Source organism: Primulina tabacum, chromosome 4 (assembly GCF_025594145.1).
Source record: "Primulina tabacum isolate GXHZ01 chromosome 4, ASM2559414v2, whole genome shotgun sequence".
NCBI classification, from domain to species: domain Eukaryota; kingdom Viridiplantae; phylum Streptophyta; class Magnoliopsida; order Lamiales; family Gesneriaceae; genus Primulina; species Primulina tabacum.
In genome coordinates, this window is record NC_134553.1 from 8,121,185 (window position 1) to 8,140,116 (window position 18,932).

The 18,932-nt window shown below is 36.4% G+C and overlaps 1 protein-coding gene and 2 long non-coding RNA genes across 3 annotated transcripts in view; 1 reads left to right on the forward strand and 2 right to left on the reverse strand.

Moving 5' to 3' along the window:
* The first annotated feature begins 8,138 nt into the window (after window positions 1–8,138).
* On the forward strand, window positions 8,139–13,598 carry LOC142542967 (uncharacterized). The gene is made up of 3 exons (XR_012819605.1): window positions 8,139–8,345; window positions 8,433–8,496; window positions 13,465–13,598. It is a non-coding gene; the product is annotated as an uncharacterized LOC142542967 (long non-coding RNA).
* The window catches only part of LOC142542970 (uncharacterized), a 39,135-nt gene continuing 33,666 nt past the window's right edge, over window positions 13,464–18,932 (reverse strand). The window contains exon 2 of the long non-coding RNA XR_012819607.1: window positions 13,464–13,576. This is a non-coding gene — a long non-coding RNA (uncharacterized LOC142542970). The remainder of the gene's footprint in view (window positions 13,577–18,932) is intronic.
* On the reverse strand, window positions 14,808–17,094 carry LOC142542965 (putative carotenoid cleavage dioxygenase 4, chloroplastic). The gene is made up of 2 exons (XM_075649904.1): window positions 15,686–17,094; window positions 14,808–15,259 (listed from the first exon to the last, which is right to left on the reverse strand). Exons 1-2 carry the CDS (start codon window positions 17,077–17,079, stop codon window positions 14,890–14,892), a joined length of 1,764 nt encoding a protein of 587 aa, XP_075506019.1. The 5' UTR covers window positions 17,080–17,094; the 3' UTR covers window positions 14,808–14,889.

An 18,932-nucleotide genomic window follows, 5' to 3' on the forward strand; every position in this document is an offset into this window, starting at 1 on the left:
GCGGAATGAGTCCATTGATACTTTATGAACAAATGAAAATCAGTGAAGTAGAGAATAAAATGTGTAAGAGTTGTTTCTAGAAGTTTAAATGTTAATATTCTTTTGTGTCTTCCTTTATTCTATTTTCTTAAGTTAAAACTTTGATATATACAATTTCTGTTAACACTCATTTCAGAATGATTTCAACAATGCCAATTGAAACTTGTAATATCAACTTCTTTAAAACATTATACACATTTCTGAATATATTGACTCTTTCTGTCAGTTACAATAACTCACTCAAATGATAAAATGAATACGAGGATAATGTGAGTATGAATAAGAATAATGTGATCTCTGAAAAAAATTCTGATAAAACTTTAAGTGTGTGCGCTTCAAGATATATTCAACAAAGTTTTGAGTCAATAGAAGATGATAGATCGTAGATGTGTCGAGAGAGTTTGCTGAATCCTGAGATGGACTGTTTATAGGTGAAAACCAACGTTTCAAAATTTTAACTTCTATAAATCACTCGTACTGATGTCATAATTAAAATCGTACAAGATGTCACGTGTCTTCTTTTATGTTCCAAAATTAGTAGTAACAATAAATGCTTATAACACGTAGGGTCAAACTGTCATAATAATATTATTATGACCAATAAGATTGAATCAAATTTCGGTTGAAACAAAATTATCGGTAGAATGATTTAATTTAAAATTTGAAATCAAATAAATCGATTTATATTGATTTGTTTTCAAATTAAACTATTTTTCGGGGAATTTTTTTTTTAAAATAAAACTTTTATTTTAATAAATATTTTAAATTAAATATAAAAAAATTGAAGGTTATTAAGAAAGTTGGTTTACTTTATTTAAACGTCACTCATACTTTCCATAATTGGAGAGTTTTTATCCGAGATTCGAATCCAACTCGAGCCCAAAGCTTTGAGTCGAAAGGGAACCTTAAACTACACAAAGATTGTTAGAAGGGCCCGTGAAGGTGTTTTGGCATAGTCCTTCCAACTTTTAAGTGAGAACCGTGAATAAGTAAAGAGACGAGTTATGGCATCTCTCAAAATGAAAATAATAAATTTCAAATGAAATGAGTAAGCCTCGTATTTATAGGAAGAAATGTAAGAGACCACGAATATTTAGTAAGGACTATGTGCGTGTAACTCACACGCTTCTCTACAAAGGCACGCTTCTCTACAAAGGGGTCACATTACTAGGGCAAGCGCAAGGGTGAGCTCGCTCCTGAGGCGAGGCTCAGGTTAAGGGCGAGGCCTCCATGGATGAGCTCCTCACCCATGCTACTCCTCCGCTTCTCACCTCATCGGCTCTTCCCTAACTCCTTAGCACTTCCTCAGCTCCTTGGCAAATCCTCGATTCCCTAATTCCCAAGCTTATCCTTATCTCCTTAGCACCTATTTGATTCCCCACCTCTTTTCCCGCCACACCTCCTAACTCGTCTCATTTTTTTTTTAAATGCACTAGAAAATTTTTTTTCCAAGTATTCGGCCGAAATTACTATGTACATACATATATATATTTTCAAAATACTTTTATACTATTTAAAATAAATCAACCAACTATTATTTAAAAATTCTGAAAAAAGTAATTCAAAGCTTAAAGCCATGAAACGTCAACCACCTAAACTAATATTATTTCAAAAATAAATTAACCTAACATCCTCTCAAAAACCTCTCGAAGCATCATAAGTATAAAATTTTTTAAGTAATCATAAATCATAAAATAGTTTTATTTGCAGAAAACTAGCGATGGTCCTCGGGTTGTATGTACCTTCATTCCAGCAAGATCCACCATCAAGACCTCCATTTACATCAATCTCATGCTCACATGCATCGATCACACTTATTGAGTCTATTGACTCAACAAACCTTAATCATGATAACAAGTAATACATATACATTCACAAGCAACAGTGAAAATACTTTTAATAAAATAGCTTTTCATGACATATTCTTTAACGTTTTCCTTTGAGCACATCATATCATATTTTCTTTGAACATATATACGTATACGTTTCACTTTTTATTGAATTCAGATCCTCAATTGTGACTTTCATATTAGCTGTAGGTCGATGGATCCATCTACGTATTACAACAGTACCGGGCGACGGAGACATCAACGACATTCTCACCCGTCAACTGAGTTTTGACCATACATATCATCGTATCATTGTATTAGTCACAATCAATTCACCTCCTTCAAATTATCATATTTCCATCACTTATAAAAATTCATGCATTATAAATCATTTTTCTTTTAACCCAAGAATACAACATGTCTGTTAGCGTTAACGTTTCATCATAAAATTCCATGGACATTTAAAATAAACATTAACATTTATTAGACTACACATTAAACAATTAAAAATAATCATTTAATAAAAATATTTTCTCTTATATGCTCGCCGGTCTTCGTTCCTCGATCTCGTCTCGAATAATATTAAAAACACAGTTTTATGTATTCTAACAGAAAACCCTATTTAAACATGTAGCGATGCACATCATATTAAATTTATGCAATTAAAACCATTTAATTAGTCATTTTTCATTTTCCCTAGATTTACATACAGTTGGATTAAGTTATCATATATTGGACCTTACATCTTCTTTATCTTTGTCATCTTCCTTAGCTACAATTCGTACAACCAACTTGGACTACTTCATTCACCTTCCACACCCCAACTCCTAAAGAAACCTCTTATATCATCTTCACAATATTACTCATCTCCGATCCCTTAGCTACAATTGACACAACTCCAACTTGCCTCGTCTCCACCACCTATTCTCATGGGCTGAGCACATTTAGAGATAGACCCAAACCACCTACAATTGACACAACTCCAACTTTTTTGCTGTATATTGTATAGTTTATTTTTAGTAAAACTATGCATGGTATCTGATATCCTGGAAAGGGCTCGGGTCATTCTTGGACTCGGGGGGAAAGAGAACTTACACGAGTCAAATTCCAATTTGATGCAAAGAGTAGAGCGTGGGTAAAATTTAGACAGGGTACTCCAGCCCAACCAGGGTACTTTCGCTAGGGTTCAGGTCACCCGAACAGTATGGGTCATCATGCCTACTAACAGATGACAGGAAATGGGCAGTTGTCAGAATACAGGGCATGGGCAGTTGTCAGATGACAAAGCATGCGCAGCTGTCAGAGGACAGGGCATGGGCAGCTGTCTAATCAGGAACAGTGTCCATGCACTATAATCGAGGTCATATTCTCCCTTATAAATACCCAGGTTTGCTCATTTAAACAGACATTGCAATCTACTGCATTCAATAAATTCTCTCTCTACTTGGTGAACCTTGTACTTACTTGAGCATCAGAGTGGCTACGCCGGAAACCCTTCTGGCGCCCCACTGACATTATCTTGTTGAGTGTGTGCAGATTGTTTGACCCGGGCAGTCCAGGACAGAGCACCTGGGCATGCCAGGATAGAGCACCCGGATAGTCCAGGACAGAGCATCCGGGCAGACCAGGCCAGAGCACCCAGGAAGACCAAGACAGAGCACTCGAGAGACCAAGCCAGAGCACCCGAGCAGCCCAGTCCAGAGCACCCGGGTAGGCCAGGAGAGAGCACCCGGGCAGTCCAGGACAGATCACCCGGGCAGATCAGGAGAGAGCACCCGGGCAGTCCAGGACAGAGCACACAGGCAGACCAGGTCAAAGCACCAGGGCAGCCCAGGACAAAGCACCCGGGAAGACCAAGACAGAGCACCCGGGAGACTAGGCCAGACCACCCGGGATCATCCAATCAGGCCAGGTCATACTCATCCTATCATATCACAATCTTTACAGGGAAAGCACTCTTCTCTGCTCGGGTAGATTGCCCACCCCAGCTCACCCAATCTACCCGGGCATCATCATTGTCACCGTCTGTGGGAAATCAGATCTATAGACGTAGATATGGTTTTCATTAAAAAATAAGTCCGACCAGCTCGACACTCAGATCATATATGTGGATTTCATATGGGCTCAAAGCTCAGCAGCTATCCCGGATTGGCGTGGAAGAGCATTTGATATGCACTCAGTAGCATACAACTATATTAGTCACCTAATTTAGCTCAACAAGAGAAGTTTCACTCTACCAAAAATAAATTCGGATTCAGTATTTTCAGGTTAGTGATTTGGTTTTTAATAAAACTAATACAACAGGAGAAGCAGAAAAGTCAAAAGTCCCGGAGATATGATACCTCGACACCATATTTAAAGTCTGGGAGGCACGAGGTCCCGACATCATATTTAAAGTCCGGGAGCTATGAGGCCTCGACACCATATTTTAAGTCCGGGAGATATGAAGTCCCGGACCATATTTAAAGTCCGGGAAATATGAGGCCCCGACACCATATATTAAGTCCGGGAGACATGAGGCCCCGGTAGATTCTTGTAAATCCGACACCATATATTAAGTCTGGGAGACATGAGGCCCCGCCTATTCTCTAAGTCCAGGGATCCGTACCCTGGCTCGGGGCTCCGCACCTCGACCATTATAAGCCCAAGGAACTACACCCTAGCTCGGGGCACCACACCTCGGCCATTATAAGCCCAGGGCACTACATCCTGGCTCGGAGCATCACACCTCGACCATTCCCAAGTCCCAGGACATGCCCCCGGCTCAGGGCTCCGCACTCTGATTATAGATAAAATTCAGAGGCTCCAAATTCGGCATTCAAAAGCAGGTTTATGAACAAGAAGAATCAACTTATTTTTAAAGGCTGGGTATATTGCAAGTATTCTCAGTTTATAAAACACAAAGACAATGAAAGGAAAATATTATTCCATCGAAGCATATTTTATCGATAATAAGCCTGAGAGACATGAGGCCTCGACATCTTCTATTTAAGTCCGGGAGGCATGAAACTCCGGAACCTTATCTTAAGTCCGGGAGACACGAGGCCCCAACACCTTCTTGTAAGCCCGGGAGACATGAGGCCTCGTCATCTTATACTTAAACCCGGGAGGCATGAGGCCCCGATATTCTATTTAAGTCCGGGAGACATGAGGGCCCGACACCTCATCCCATCTCTGGAAAACATGAAGCCCCCGATGCTTTTATAGTCAAAATTAATTATCTTTCCGGTGGAACACCAAGCATGACTCATCGGGACAACGAGTATGACTTTAGCCCGACTATTTAAGGAGAGAGTGGTGATACCCTGGGAAGTGCTCGGGTCATTCTTGGACTCGGGCGGAAAGATAACTTACACGAGTCAAATTCCAATTTGATGCAAAGAGTGGATAGAGCACCCGGACAGGCCATGATAGAGCACCGGGCCAAGACAAAGCACCCGAGAGACCAGTCTAGAGCACCCGGGCAGTCCAGGACAGTGCATCCGGGCAGCCCAGTCCAGAGCACCTGGACAGTCCAGGACAGAGCACCCGGACAGACCAGGCCAGAGCACCTGGGAAGACCAAGACAGAGCACCCGGGAGACCAGGCCAGACCACCCGAGATCATCCCATCAGGCCAGGTCATACTCATCCTATCATATCACAATATTTACAGGGAAAACACTCTTCTCTGCTCGGGTAGATTGCCCACGGGTAGATTGTCCACCCAAGCTCTCCCAATCTACCCGAGCATTATCAGTATCTAATAAAAAAATCTCACATTGTATATTGTAAATTGTATAATTTACCATTAACCTTTTGTGCATCTATATATTTCTTTTATAATTTTCAACAATAAAACATTCCAAGTTTTTCTATATTTTAGCTTCTAAATCTTCTCTTTTAAAACACATTTTTTATGCGTGTGTATATGCAAACCAACATATTCAAATAATAATTTAAAATTAGTATACTAGTTTTGAAATATTAATTTCAATTAGAACATAGAAATATATTATTTCTGTAAATAAAAATTACATTCAGAGTCACTTAACTTACACATTGTTCTATTTTTTTTATTATGTTATCATGAATTCAAGGTTTTAGTCCACAAATTTGAAATAAACAGATCTTTATAATATACAGTAAAAAATTTTTTACAAATTAAGACAAAAATTAATTAAACTTTATGATTTTTTGATCGCTTTCCCTCGATAGCCAATTTTTAGTTAGTGAAGGGGTACGCGTGGATAGGAAGAGTGAGGCTATGTTCTACCGGATAAAAAATCAGATGCAGCATAGCCTCATCCGGATTTCTTATGAAATTTGTTGTCTATCTGTTTGCCAAGAAAAATATCTTAAACTTGTGAATTATTCGTCATATTTGTTCATATTATATATATCAATAATCTTGAATAATCATATTAATTTGTTACCATAAAAATATTAAATAATTTTGAACCTCACAAACAAAAAAGATATTATATTAGAACTATTTATTATATTTGAGTATGTCATTTGTGAGACGATCTCACGAATCTATACATGTGAGATGGGTCAACCCTACCTATATTAATAATAAAAAGTAATACTTTAGCATAAACAATAGAGTAGTTCTCTTATGAAACGGTCTCACGAATCTTTATCAGTGAGACGGGTCAACCCTACCAATATTCACGAAAAAAGTAATACTCTCAGCATAAAAAGTAATATTTTTCATGGATGACCCAAATAAGAGATTCGTCTCACAAAATATGACCCGTGAGACCGTTTCACACAAGTTTTTGCCTAAAAAGTAATATTTTTCATGGATGACTCAAATAAGATATCCGTCTCACAAAATACGATTCATGAGACCGTCTCACACAAGTTTTTGCCATTATACTCACATATGATATAATTATAGGTGGTAAAGATTTTGGAATTTTTTGATGTAACACTAAAGATATTTTGGAGAAGAATTTTGTTGTTTTTCATGTGACATTGTAGAAAATAAAATTAAAATCTTACTGAAAAAGAATGTTTCGTCTATCATCTCTGAATTATTTAAATCAGTAAACAATTTAAATTCATACATATATTACGGAAATGTTTCATCAAAGATTCGGCAAACTTGAGTTTTTCCAACTAAAAAAATAATTTTGTACTTGTTGAATGTTGTTTTGTATTTCATGTTAGACAAAAACTTGTGTGAGACGGTCTCACGAATCGTTTTTGTGAGACGAATATCTTATTTGGGTCATCCATGAAAAAGTATTACTTTTTATGCTAAGAGTATTAATTTTTATTGTGAATATCGATAGGGTTGACCGGTCTCACAGATAAAGATTCGTGAGACAATCTCATGAGAGATATACTCTTCATGTTATTAGCAGCAACTATTACACTTTTTTTTTTATTGCAAATAAATGTTATTCTTTGGATATTGGTTTCACCCTCTCAATCATTTCAGGATTCTTAACACTGCCATGAATAATCGAACCCTATAAAAATTGAAAACAAAAAAAATTAAAAAGTATTTACAATAAATTAAGCAGATAATTTATAAAAAAAACTTTGTCACGGAAAATACATTCCAAGCGGAAAATACAATTTGATGTATTGGGCTGATTGCACGGATACTAAGAGTCATAAAATAGGTAGTCATTTTTTAATTTTCGAATTATTTGTTTAATTTTCAAAATATTTGGAATTTTCTTGTAGTCAGATCAATTGATCATTTTTTAAAAAATATTTAAATTAAATAATATGAGAAAAATAAATAAAATACAAGGAAATTTTGAATTTGTATGTGGATGGCCGAAGAATCGAAGACAAACATACCAATGAATATTTTGTTTTAATATTTAAATTAAATAATGTGAGAAAATTAAATAATGTATAATTATCAGAAAACTTGAATTTGTAAATGGATTGCAAACCAATCGAAGAGTTGTAACAATGTTAACAGACATTAGACATCAACACGAGTGTTCTTTAGAGATTTAAGTTTATAATAATTTTAATTATTATTCTTTATATCGTCATCTTGAAGTAGTATAATATTTAGATTTAATATTGATACTTTCAAAGTATCACAAACTTTAAGTAGCACGACTTTACAATTTTTTATTTTATGTTGATGTTGAAAAACACAACACGAATTTATATTGATAATATATCCAAATCTATAACAAAATTTAAGATTTAAAATCAGATATTCTCGAAAAACATTGATTCAAGGTTAAAGATCTATTATTATTGTAGATAGTTTCTGATAAATATCGATATAAGATGAAGATTTGTCACATTCATGAAAAATATCAATATAAGGTCTAGAATTTTTTGATATTAATATTAATATTACTTTAAATTTAAGATTCCTCAATATTAATAATGAATATGGATATAAAATCAAAGATTGTGCCATATTTTTTCCCATCATGGATTATCTATCTTTTTATCATGGAATTTTTCAGCTGTTTCGTTTCTCTTGCTTTAGCATGTATTGAGTTTTACAGTGAAGGTTTTTATATTAAGAAATAACTCTGATTGGAATGAAGAAATAATCGATTTCCTCTTTTTTTTTTTCTTGGTATATGTCCAGTCCATTCATTGCCATAGCTCGAAGCTTTCTAGCTGCTGCATTGAAATCCCGAACTCTAGCCCTGGTTCTTCTGCGCTTATTTGGTTCATTATAGGCTTTGGTTTCTATATTTTTGTGATGATTGCGATTGTTTCTGTTATGGGTTGGATATTTTTTTTTTTGATTAATCTTGCTGGCCTTCAGATCGGTTTTTTCCTGTCTCCATATGGTGCACACATAGTGTTCGAAAACAGAGATTAGTATAATCTCACAGAGAGGACCTATGGATAAATTTATAATCCAAATACTCAGAACTTCAAGTGATTGAGTTCTGAAATATTATAATTGTGTACTTAATAGACAGGAACAGAGGGTATATATGGGCAATAGTGAGCTATTGTCCGGCAGATTTAGCTCAAACTGCAGTAGCCCATTTGTAAATGATAGTTCAAAGAGAAAGAGTAAATATATGAATATGATCTTTTGCACAAAAGTATGAAAAGTGATGGAAGATATATTGGAAAAGAAAGCTGAGAACTTCATTTATTCGCAACGGAAGCTTTACAATATATATAGGCTAATGAATAACAAACTAACAATCTGCCTATAATTTAGCAACGGCTAGTTGACTTATTAAACTGGACTTAACAAATAATAAAGAAAAAAGATAACAGAGAACTTAATAGAAAAGAACATGAGGTGGCCGTCTTGATGCAAATAACCAACACTCCTCCTTGCATTAAGGGCTGCAAACTCCAATTCTTTGTCTAAGAGACCCAAATTTGTTTGCTGGAAGAGGTTTTGTGAATATGTCAGCAAGTTGGTCTTCAGATTTGCAATAAATCAGGCCCACTTCTCCTTCTTTTTGCACTTCTCTTAGAAAGAACAACTTGATATTAAAATGTTTGGTTTTTCCATGAAAAACTGGATTCTGCGATATTGATATTGCGGCTTGGTTGTCAACAAATACCTCTGTAACTTTTAATTGCTTCAAGTGTAAGTCACATAACAACTTTCTCAACCACAATGCTTGGTTTACTGTTGCTGTAGCAGCAATAAATTCTGCCTCTGCAGTGGATTGTGCCACAATTTCTTGCTTCTTGGAACACCAAGAAAACACACCAGATCCTAGATTAAAACAATACCCGGATGTACTCTTCATATCATCTTTGGATCCACCCCAATCACTATTAGAAAATCCTGTCAACTTGAAGTTTTGACACTTTTTGAATTTTACTCCATAGTTAACAGTCCCTTTGATATATCTAATGACTCTTTTTGCTGCTTGAAGATGCATTTCAGTAGCACAATGCATAAAACGAGAGAGAAGGCTTACAGCAAAAAGAATATCTGGCCTAGTAGCAGTTAGGTACATCAAACATCCAACCATACTTCTGAAATAGCTTTCTTCAACTTTTTCTGAACCATCTTCCTTGCTTAAGCTTTCTTTTTGATTCATGGGTGTAGCCATTTCTTTGCATTCCTCCATATGAAACTTTTTAAGTATTTCCTTAGCATATTTTCTCTGACAGATGAAAACTTCTCCATCAGCTTGTTTGATTTCCATGCCAAGAAAATATGTCATTAGCCCAAGATCTGTCATGTCAAAGACCAGCATCATATCTTGCTTGAATCCATCAATAAGCTTGGCATTGCTACCTGTCACCAACAAATCATCTACATACAAATACACAACAAGAAAATCATTATCTTGTTTCTTAAAATATAGAGTGACTTCCGATAGACTTTTTTCAAAACCCAAGCTCAATAAATGATCATCTATACGACTATACCAAGCTCGTGGAGCTTGTTTTAAGCCGTAGAGTGCCTTTTTTAGTAGGCACACTTTGTCTTAATGGCCTTCTTCAATGAATCCTTCTGGTTGCTCAACAAAGATCTCCTCCTGCAGTAGACCATTTAGGAAGGCTGATTTTACATTTAGCTGGAATATTTTCCACCCATTTTGAGCTGCTATAGCTAGGACCAACCGTATAGTGTCTAATCTGGCAACCGGGGCAAATGTGTCTGAGTAATCGACTCCAAAAATTTGAGCATATCCCTTGACAACCAGCCTAGCTTTGTGCTTGTTGATAGACCCATCAGCATTGAACTTGGTCCTAAACACCCATTTTACTCCAATTATTTTTCTATCATTTGGCCTATCAACTAGCACCCAAGTCTTGTTCTTTTTTACCATCGATAGCTCCTCCTCCATTGCCCTTTTCCACTTTTGGTCTTTAATGGCTTCTTCATAACATGCAGGTTCACAAATGGCTACATTGCATCTTTGATAAATATCATGAAGTGATCTTCTTCCACGGACTGGTGGATCATCTTCCGTTTCCGCTTCAATTTCTGAAGTTTGGATTGGCAAACTTGATTTTATCTTGCTTGTAGATGCGTCTTTTGTTTGTTCCCAGTTCCACTTATCTTCCTCAAGGAAAAACACGTCTCTACTAACAATTAACTTCCCTGTTTGAGGTTGATATACCTTGTAGGCTTTAGAGACAGAACTATAACCCACAAAGATGCCTGGTTCAGACCTTTTGTCTAGTTTATCCCGCTTGACCTGTGGAACGTGAGAGAAACAAATACAACCAAATAATCTTAGGAATTTGAGTGAAGGTTTATAACCATACCATGCCTCAAATGAAGTTTTATCCTTCAAAGCCTTGGAGGGCAATCTATTTTGCAAAAAAACTGCTGTACATGCAGCTTCAGCCCAAAACTTCTTGGGTAGCTCTTTCTCATGAAGCATACATCTGGTCATCTCCATTATATATTGGTTTCGCCTTTCACTAACTCCATTCTGTTGCGGAGTATATGGAGCAGTTAATTGGTGTTCTATGCCGGCTTTCTCGCAGAACAAATTGAATTCTTGTGAAGTGTATTCTTTTCCATTGTCAGATCTTACTGTTTGAATCCTACAGCCACTCTGATTCTCCACAATTTTCTTGAATTTTCAAAATACTCCAGCAACTTCTGATTTGAATTTTAAGAAGAAAAGCCAGCAAAATCTTGTAAAATCATCTATAAAACTGATGTAATACCGACTACCTGCTAATGATGGTGTTCTTTGAGGCCCGAATACATCTGTGTGAATAAGTTGAAGCTTTTGAGTGGCCTTCCAAGTTGACTTTGGGAATGGTCTTCTTCTGTGTTTACCATATTGACAAGTATAACAGTTTAGCAAGTGATCTCCAAAGTTTGGTAAGCCAATTGTCAACTTTTTTTTCTGCATGAGCTGCATCTTTTCCAAAGGACAATGACCGAGCCTCTTGTGCCATACTGCAGTGTTGCTTATTTCAGTAGAATATGCAACAAGTTCTTCTTTCATGGGATCAAAAGAAAAACTATTACCCTTCATTCTAACCTTGAGAGTTTCCCGACTCATGGCATCAAGAATGCGACAAAAACCATCTTCAAAGATTACTTTAAAGCCTTTTCCCATTAATTGACCAACATTTAGCAAATTCTGGTCAATTTCTGGCACATAAAGAACATCAAAGATTTTCTTTGTACCTGCCGCACTTGTTATGGCAATTGTTCCTTTCCCTTTGACAGAAATGTAATCACCATTTCCAATTTTTACCTTATTGATATCAGTTGGCTTGAAATCTATGAAAAGTCCCTTGTCATGAGTCATGTGGTTGGTGCATCCGCTATCAATCAACCAACTTTCAGATGAGCTAATGCTTGCAAGACAAGATGCCACAAAAAGCTGATCTTCATCCTCTTGAGTTGCAACTTGGGCTTCAACTTCTTGATGATGAGCTTTTTCTTTGCATATCACTGCTTCATGCCCAAGTTGATTGCACTTGGAACACTTAGAATCAGGTCTCCTCCAGCATTTAAATGAAGGATGACTCTTCTTTCCACAATGTTGGCAAACTGGATAGGAATTTTTTTGATTTCCATTTTTTCCTTTTGGAAAAACAGATGTACTTGCTTCATTCCGTTCGAAATTCTTCTTCTTCTTTTTGTATTTGGTCAAATTTTGATGTTTGGCTGCCAAGGCTCCTTCAGATGTTGTATCCTCTCTCATTTGTCTTCTCTGTTCTTGTGCTTGCAAAGCATTCAACAATTCAGCAAGAGAAATTTTTGTCAAGTCTTTTGTATTTTCCAAGGTAGTGACAGTTGCCTCATATCTTTCAGGTACTGTAACAAGAATTTTTTCAACAATTCTTGTGTTGGTAAATTCAGATCCAAGAAGTCTTACTCTATTTGCAATATTAAGAAGCTTGCTAGAGTAATCTTTAATTGTCTCTGAGTCTTTCATTCTTTGAAGTTCGAATTCCCTGATCAAGTTTAGAACTTGCATCCCTTTAATTCTTTCATCTCCTGCATATTCTTCCTTTAGATAGTCCCAAATCGCCTTAGCTGTTTTGAGAGACATAATTCTTGTGAAAATCGTTGATGTAACCGCTGAAAATAAGCATGCTTTCGCCTTTGATTTTCTTGTCTTTTTCTCCTTTTGTGCCTTGATCTGTGCCATAGTAGGATTAGCTGGAAGAGGTTGAACGTCATAATCCTCTTCCACAGCTTCCCAAATATCCAATGCGTCCAAGTACGTTTCCATACGCAGTGCCCACATTTGATAATTTTCTCCATCGAAGACTGGTGGAGCCATTGATGAAAAATGAGATTCACTTTCCATTTCAAACAGTCAAATGAATTCACAGATCCCTTAAGAAGAGAGCTCTGATACCACTTTGATAGTTTAAAGAGAAAGAGTAAATATATGAATATGATCTTTTGCACAAAAGTATGAAAAGTGATGGAAGATATATTGGAAAAGAAAGCTGAGAACTTCATTTATTCGCAACGGAAGCTTTACAATATATATAGGCTAATGAATAACAAACTAACAATCTGCCTATAATTTAGCAACGGCTAGTTGACTTATTAAACTGGACTTAACAAATAATAAAGAAAAAAGATAACAGAGAACTTAATAGAAAAGAACATGAGGTGGCAGTCTTGATGCAAATAACCAACAGTAAAAACCAAGCATTGCTTACTGTCGTGTTGATTTTAGTTTTTTGTAATGCAGTGTGGTGAAGAGATGGAACAGACTTTGTTACATACAAGTCTGAGCATGGGAACTGGCAGAAACTTGTGCTTCAGCAAAATTAGTGAGCAAGCTCCCTCTGCTAACGGGTTCCCTTACTAGCTTTAATAAATCCGGCAAGTCTACATATACATGATTTCACTACTTTGTAGCATATTATTCTATTTCAAGTTTCCCGTTCCACGTATACGGCTTGTTAAATTAATACTTGAATGCTTCAAGTTTTTCTGATGCAGTTCCATCATTTTTGGAAATTGATAACCATAGGCGTCACCTATTCAAAATCGGAAGCAATGGCGCCATCGATCTTGCTCAGGGGTGAGTCATCTGATTTTTAAAATGGCCACTCTCTCCAGTGTTATTTGCTTTTATTTTTATATTCTCCATTCCTTTTCTTTCTTCAGACGTTGTGGTTAAGGCAAGTAGGAAGTCAGTTTGACAACTTTAATATTGTGGTTTTAGGCAAGTAGGAGGAAAATTTGATAACTCAAAGGCTTCCGCGGCATGCAATGCGCGCTGTCCATGTTACTTTCTGCAGCGTGCATTGTGTGTCATCGTTGTTCTTTTCTGCGACGTGCGTCGTGCGCTGTTGATGTTACTTACTGCGGCGTGCACGGCGCGCTTGTCAATAAACCTCTGACTTTCAACAATTTTTAATTCTGCAGCGTGTAATGCGCACTGTGAAAAATTATTTTTGTTGTAGTGTTTTCGCGATCTCTTGCTGTATATTATAATAATTAAATAAGTATGTAAAAGGAGAATTAAGAAATTAAAACGAAGGAAGGAAACAGTCGAGTCGAATAAGACATTATTCTCACAAAATTTATCCATGCGACGATATTCTAAGAGTTTGTGGCCATCTAGAGGCATGCAATTTCATTCGATGCATCTACTCTAACAATTAAGATAACAAACCTAAAAAATAAATTTAGAAAACTAGTCTTTCTTGCTTCTTAATATTTCTTTTATTGAACTTGTGATTCTCGCTTTATTGAAATTCAAAGAAGCGTAAACTTTGAATTTATGTGATGAAATGATTTGTATCGTGGAAGTTTAATTTTTTGAGAACATTTACACGATTTATGGAAGGAACTAATATCTTTAAAGAAATTTGATGCATATAACATATACGAATTTCATTATCCACACGATCATATATATATATATACACAACATTTTTATGGTTGGATTTGTACTTTATATATGTGTGTGTATGTTAGTTACAAGATATGTTTTTTGATGATTTTGAGTTCTATAATGCAAGTAATATGAAGAATCGTCACTAATTAAATGTAACATTTATACTCAAACACGACGAAACCCGATGATCAATCTTGATAACAAATAAATTGATTACTTTTTTGCTTCATCCTTAATGACTAAATCATTAAAAATCCAATAATGTGATTAATTACAATTAATTTGGTTGCAATTTTCAAGGTCGCCGTCACGCACAAATATCCCATGGAACCCGTAAGGCACCCTTTGCGGTAGCCTAACAGCAGCAACTATCTCGAGAGTAGGAGATTTTGCATCCATTACAATAAATTTGGATTCTAGTGTAATTTCGTTATGTACAAAAGTAACTAGATATCCATCGTCTTCTTCTGTTTCCGGATCATTTGGTACGAAAATTGCTTCGCCACCATAACATTTGGGTCCGTATAGGCGGCTAGCCACCGTGCAATCGTTGGAATCTGCTGTAGAAAGTGATGAGTCGATTTTTACCACACCTGATATCTTTGGCATCGGAGCCCCTAAAGCAGCATAAATGTACCTGCAAAGAAATATTTAATCAATCGGAAGATTAAGATCAAGTGTAGACACATATGATTCACAGGTTCTAAATAACAAACTTTAGAAGCAGGTCTCTTTGTGAGACGATATCACAAATCTTTATCTGTGAGACGGGTCAATCCTACCGATATTCACAATAAAAGGTGATACTCTTAACATAAAAAGTAAAAAATTTTCATGGATGACCCAAATAAGATACTCGTCTCACAAAATACGACCCGTAACTATCTTACACAAATTTTTGCCAGAAATTTGAGCAGCATCATTTCTCAAAATTTTCTGCGTCTCTACAATATGGAGGTATTTTTATATATATTTTAAACGCATCGAATGTTAATTTGTTAAAATTTTGGGTCATAAATAACAAATATCCCACGTTTTTTAAAAGTGAAACTATTTCACGTACCTGTTCTTTTTCCCTGCATGAGCCGGATTGATAACAGCAAAATCAAGATTTGCAGCTGACAACGCCCACCTCGTGACGATCCTCTCCTTTACATTTATTTCAATTCTTTCCAAGCATGCATGAATCAAATCCGTTCGATCCAACACATGTTCCACCGCCAACACGTTTGGCGCCACGACGACTATGGTCTCCCCGCCGCCGCCATCATCTTCATCCCAGGCATTCACTGCGTGGACCATGTTCAACCCTGGTACTTCAACCCACCACATATCACTTTCATCTACCGATTCTCGAGGAATGATCCCCAATCTCGGTACTTTCTTAGGATCAACGCTGATTGCAGGCATCCCTTTAAGAATGTTTTTAGGGTTCATAACGATTTGTGTGTCGGGAAATATGGCGTACTTTTTGGAAATAGCGAAATCGTGGATCAGTGAAGGCTCTGGTAGAGAGAATATTGGCACTTCTGGTTGTTTCTCCCCTTCTTTGTTTATCTTGAAATATATCAAGAATGGCGGCATGAACGTGATGCTCTGTCGGAAGGCGAATGCTTCCTGGGTTTCCACGTCGATTTTCGGGTGAGCTGTCATAGTTGTGAACGGAGCTCCGAAGGATTCGTGGCGGCCCAGAGTGATTATATCTCCATCCGGTGTTATTTTGATTCTGTACGGAAGATCAGATTCTCCGAGAGCAAAAAGTTTCCCATCAAACAACGCCAAGCTCGTGTTCACGGTGCCGATTCCATGTTTGGGGTCGTATTCTCTGGCTAGAACGCGGCCAAAAGTGACTGCGCACCGGGCGATCGAAGCCGCGAGTCCATTAAAAGCGGAGAAGACATTGAGTATCACCGGCCTACCAATTTCCCGCTCCACCATGTACTTATAAGTCTTGATATAACGACTGCAAAATGTAGCTTCCCCGTCCCGAATTCTGATCGAGTGCAGCATTCCATCTCCGTCGAAAAGGTGGTAAGGGCCGTCGGGGATGAACTGAGGATTGGGTCCGTTACGGATATAAGCACCGGTGAGGCACGACGGAAGGGTACCCTCCACAACCTCACATGCCGTCGGAGGAAGCTCGTCCGTGGGATAAAAGTTCCCTGAAAGCACATGCTTTGGATCGATGGAGGTCCGAAGGGGAGGATCAATGTATTTACAGATGATATGATCTAGCGAACTGAAAATAATATTGGGTAAAGATTGTTTCGTAACTTTACTTGTTCTCCGTTCAGTCTGATCATCGGAAGGAGCCAACTTTACTGGATTCAGAAATCTGGTTCCTGTCGGTATTTTGTCGATTTTAACAGATTGAATCTTGAATCGAACAACTTGTGATCGTGGGAGTGAGGGAGTGAAAGTGAATTTTTGAAGGAAAGATGAACAGAGGCTTTCCATTTCTTTTATATATCTATATATCTAAGTTCATTGGTTGTTTATATATATATACATATATTGTCATATTTTGGGTGACCATATATGGAAGCAAGCAAACTAAGATATTTATGTTCTCTTTAAAAATGTCAAAAACACACCAACTATGTATTTTTTTTAATGAGTAGGTTCACAGTTAAATGGATTTATATATACGAGAAGTGTCGATTCAATTCATTTTGGAGTAAAAAATATACTTTTGACGTGAAAAATATCTATTCCTGAGTCGAGTGCGATAAAATAAATATTCCACAAAATTGATCGTTGGAACCGTCTATAAGAGTTTTTGTTATTTTTGATAGGTTCAAGTATATATATATTATATTGACAGAGATAATCAACACAACGTGTTATTCAAACACCACATGTTTGAGTAAAAAAAAAGAGCAGGTCTTTTGTGAGACGGTCTCACGAATCTTTATCTGTGAAACGGTTCAACCATACCGATATTCACAATAAAAAGTAATACTCTTAGAAGGTAATATTTTTTAATGGATGACCCAAATAAGAGATCTGTCTCACAAAATACGACTCGTGAGACCGTCTTACACAAGTTTTTGCCAAAAAAATAATCACAAATTGATATTTTTACAAGTACGAAACTTTTGAGTATATATTAGAAGTCAAATATGCTAACTACCTATTAGAAAATTCGTGTGGAAGGAGCTATTTATACATATTCCCTCTTTGAAAAACCAATGGGTTAATTCATTTCGACACAATGCGACAAGTTTTTATGACTCTATCTAAAGATAACACTTTGTAGAGTCTACACCACTCCACTGCATTATTTACATCTCCATAGATAGAGACTCAAAGTTCCCCTCTCAGCCTCTGGTTCGAGTTTCAAACTTGCAAGTCACCCATAAATCCACGATACGGTCACCACCAGTTGTAGTTTCGGCACTCAGGGGTGGATGCAACGAGGAGCGACAGCGACAATTTTCCGCGTGTAAAATGAATATAAATTTAAGTTATATATATTTTAAACAAGTCATGCCTCCCGAATGCATCGATTCGAATGGCAATGCTTGGTGTTAGTTGGCTATATGTGATTGTATGTAGGAGTATGACAAAAAAAGAAAATCAATATTTGTTAAGTTCCATATTTTTTAATTTTGTTATAATCTTTATCTTGTCAAAATGTTTATATTTTTTATTATCTTAAAGTTCAAAGAACCCCTAGTTAAGCAGCCTAATATTCCAAATATTTCATATGTTACAAGTCATGTGACAAAACCTACATTTGGTGGAATATAGTGCAAGATGGGAAGTCGTGGATGTTGCTTAAGAGACTTGTACAAGTCTCTTAATTAGACACCAAATTTAGTGGTCCAACATTTGGATTATTCATTCCATTAGTTCTACTTTTTTTATGGTCTGCATTCTTTTTCTTTTTTGGGTATAAATTTATTATTAAATTAATATTTTATGTTTTTTTAAATAATAAGGTCGGACCCAACAGAAATATTATCAAAAATTGGGTCAGATCAGTTTGATAAAACAGTGGGTCAAAGCCCAATGCGGGTTTCACTCTTACTTTTCATTTTATCTTGTTACTAAGCGTGAGACCTTTGGAATAATTGATTTAAAAGACATCAAAATAATTAATTTCATAATTACCTTTTTTATCTTACTAAAAACCTCCTTAAATCAATTCATATTTTATATAGAAAAAATATAAACAAAACTTCCATTTTTATATCGAACAATTATTCTAAATTGAACATAATTTCGTGTTAAATGTTTAGTATCATTTGATCAAACTAAAAATAATAATAACAAATGCAACGCGTGTGTATCTTTTATTAGTACAT

Excerpts from the sequence above, each read along its gene's own strand:
- LOC142542965 (XM_075649904.1), bottom strand. The coding sequence starts at position 17,079 with ATGGAAAGCCTCTGTTCATCTTTCCTTCAAAAATTCACTTTCACTCCC. Across the intron at positions 15,260-15,685 it reads CATGCAGGGAAAAAGAACAG|GTACATTTATGCTGCTTTAG; the intron begins GTACGTGAAATA and ends ATTTCTTTGCAG.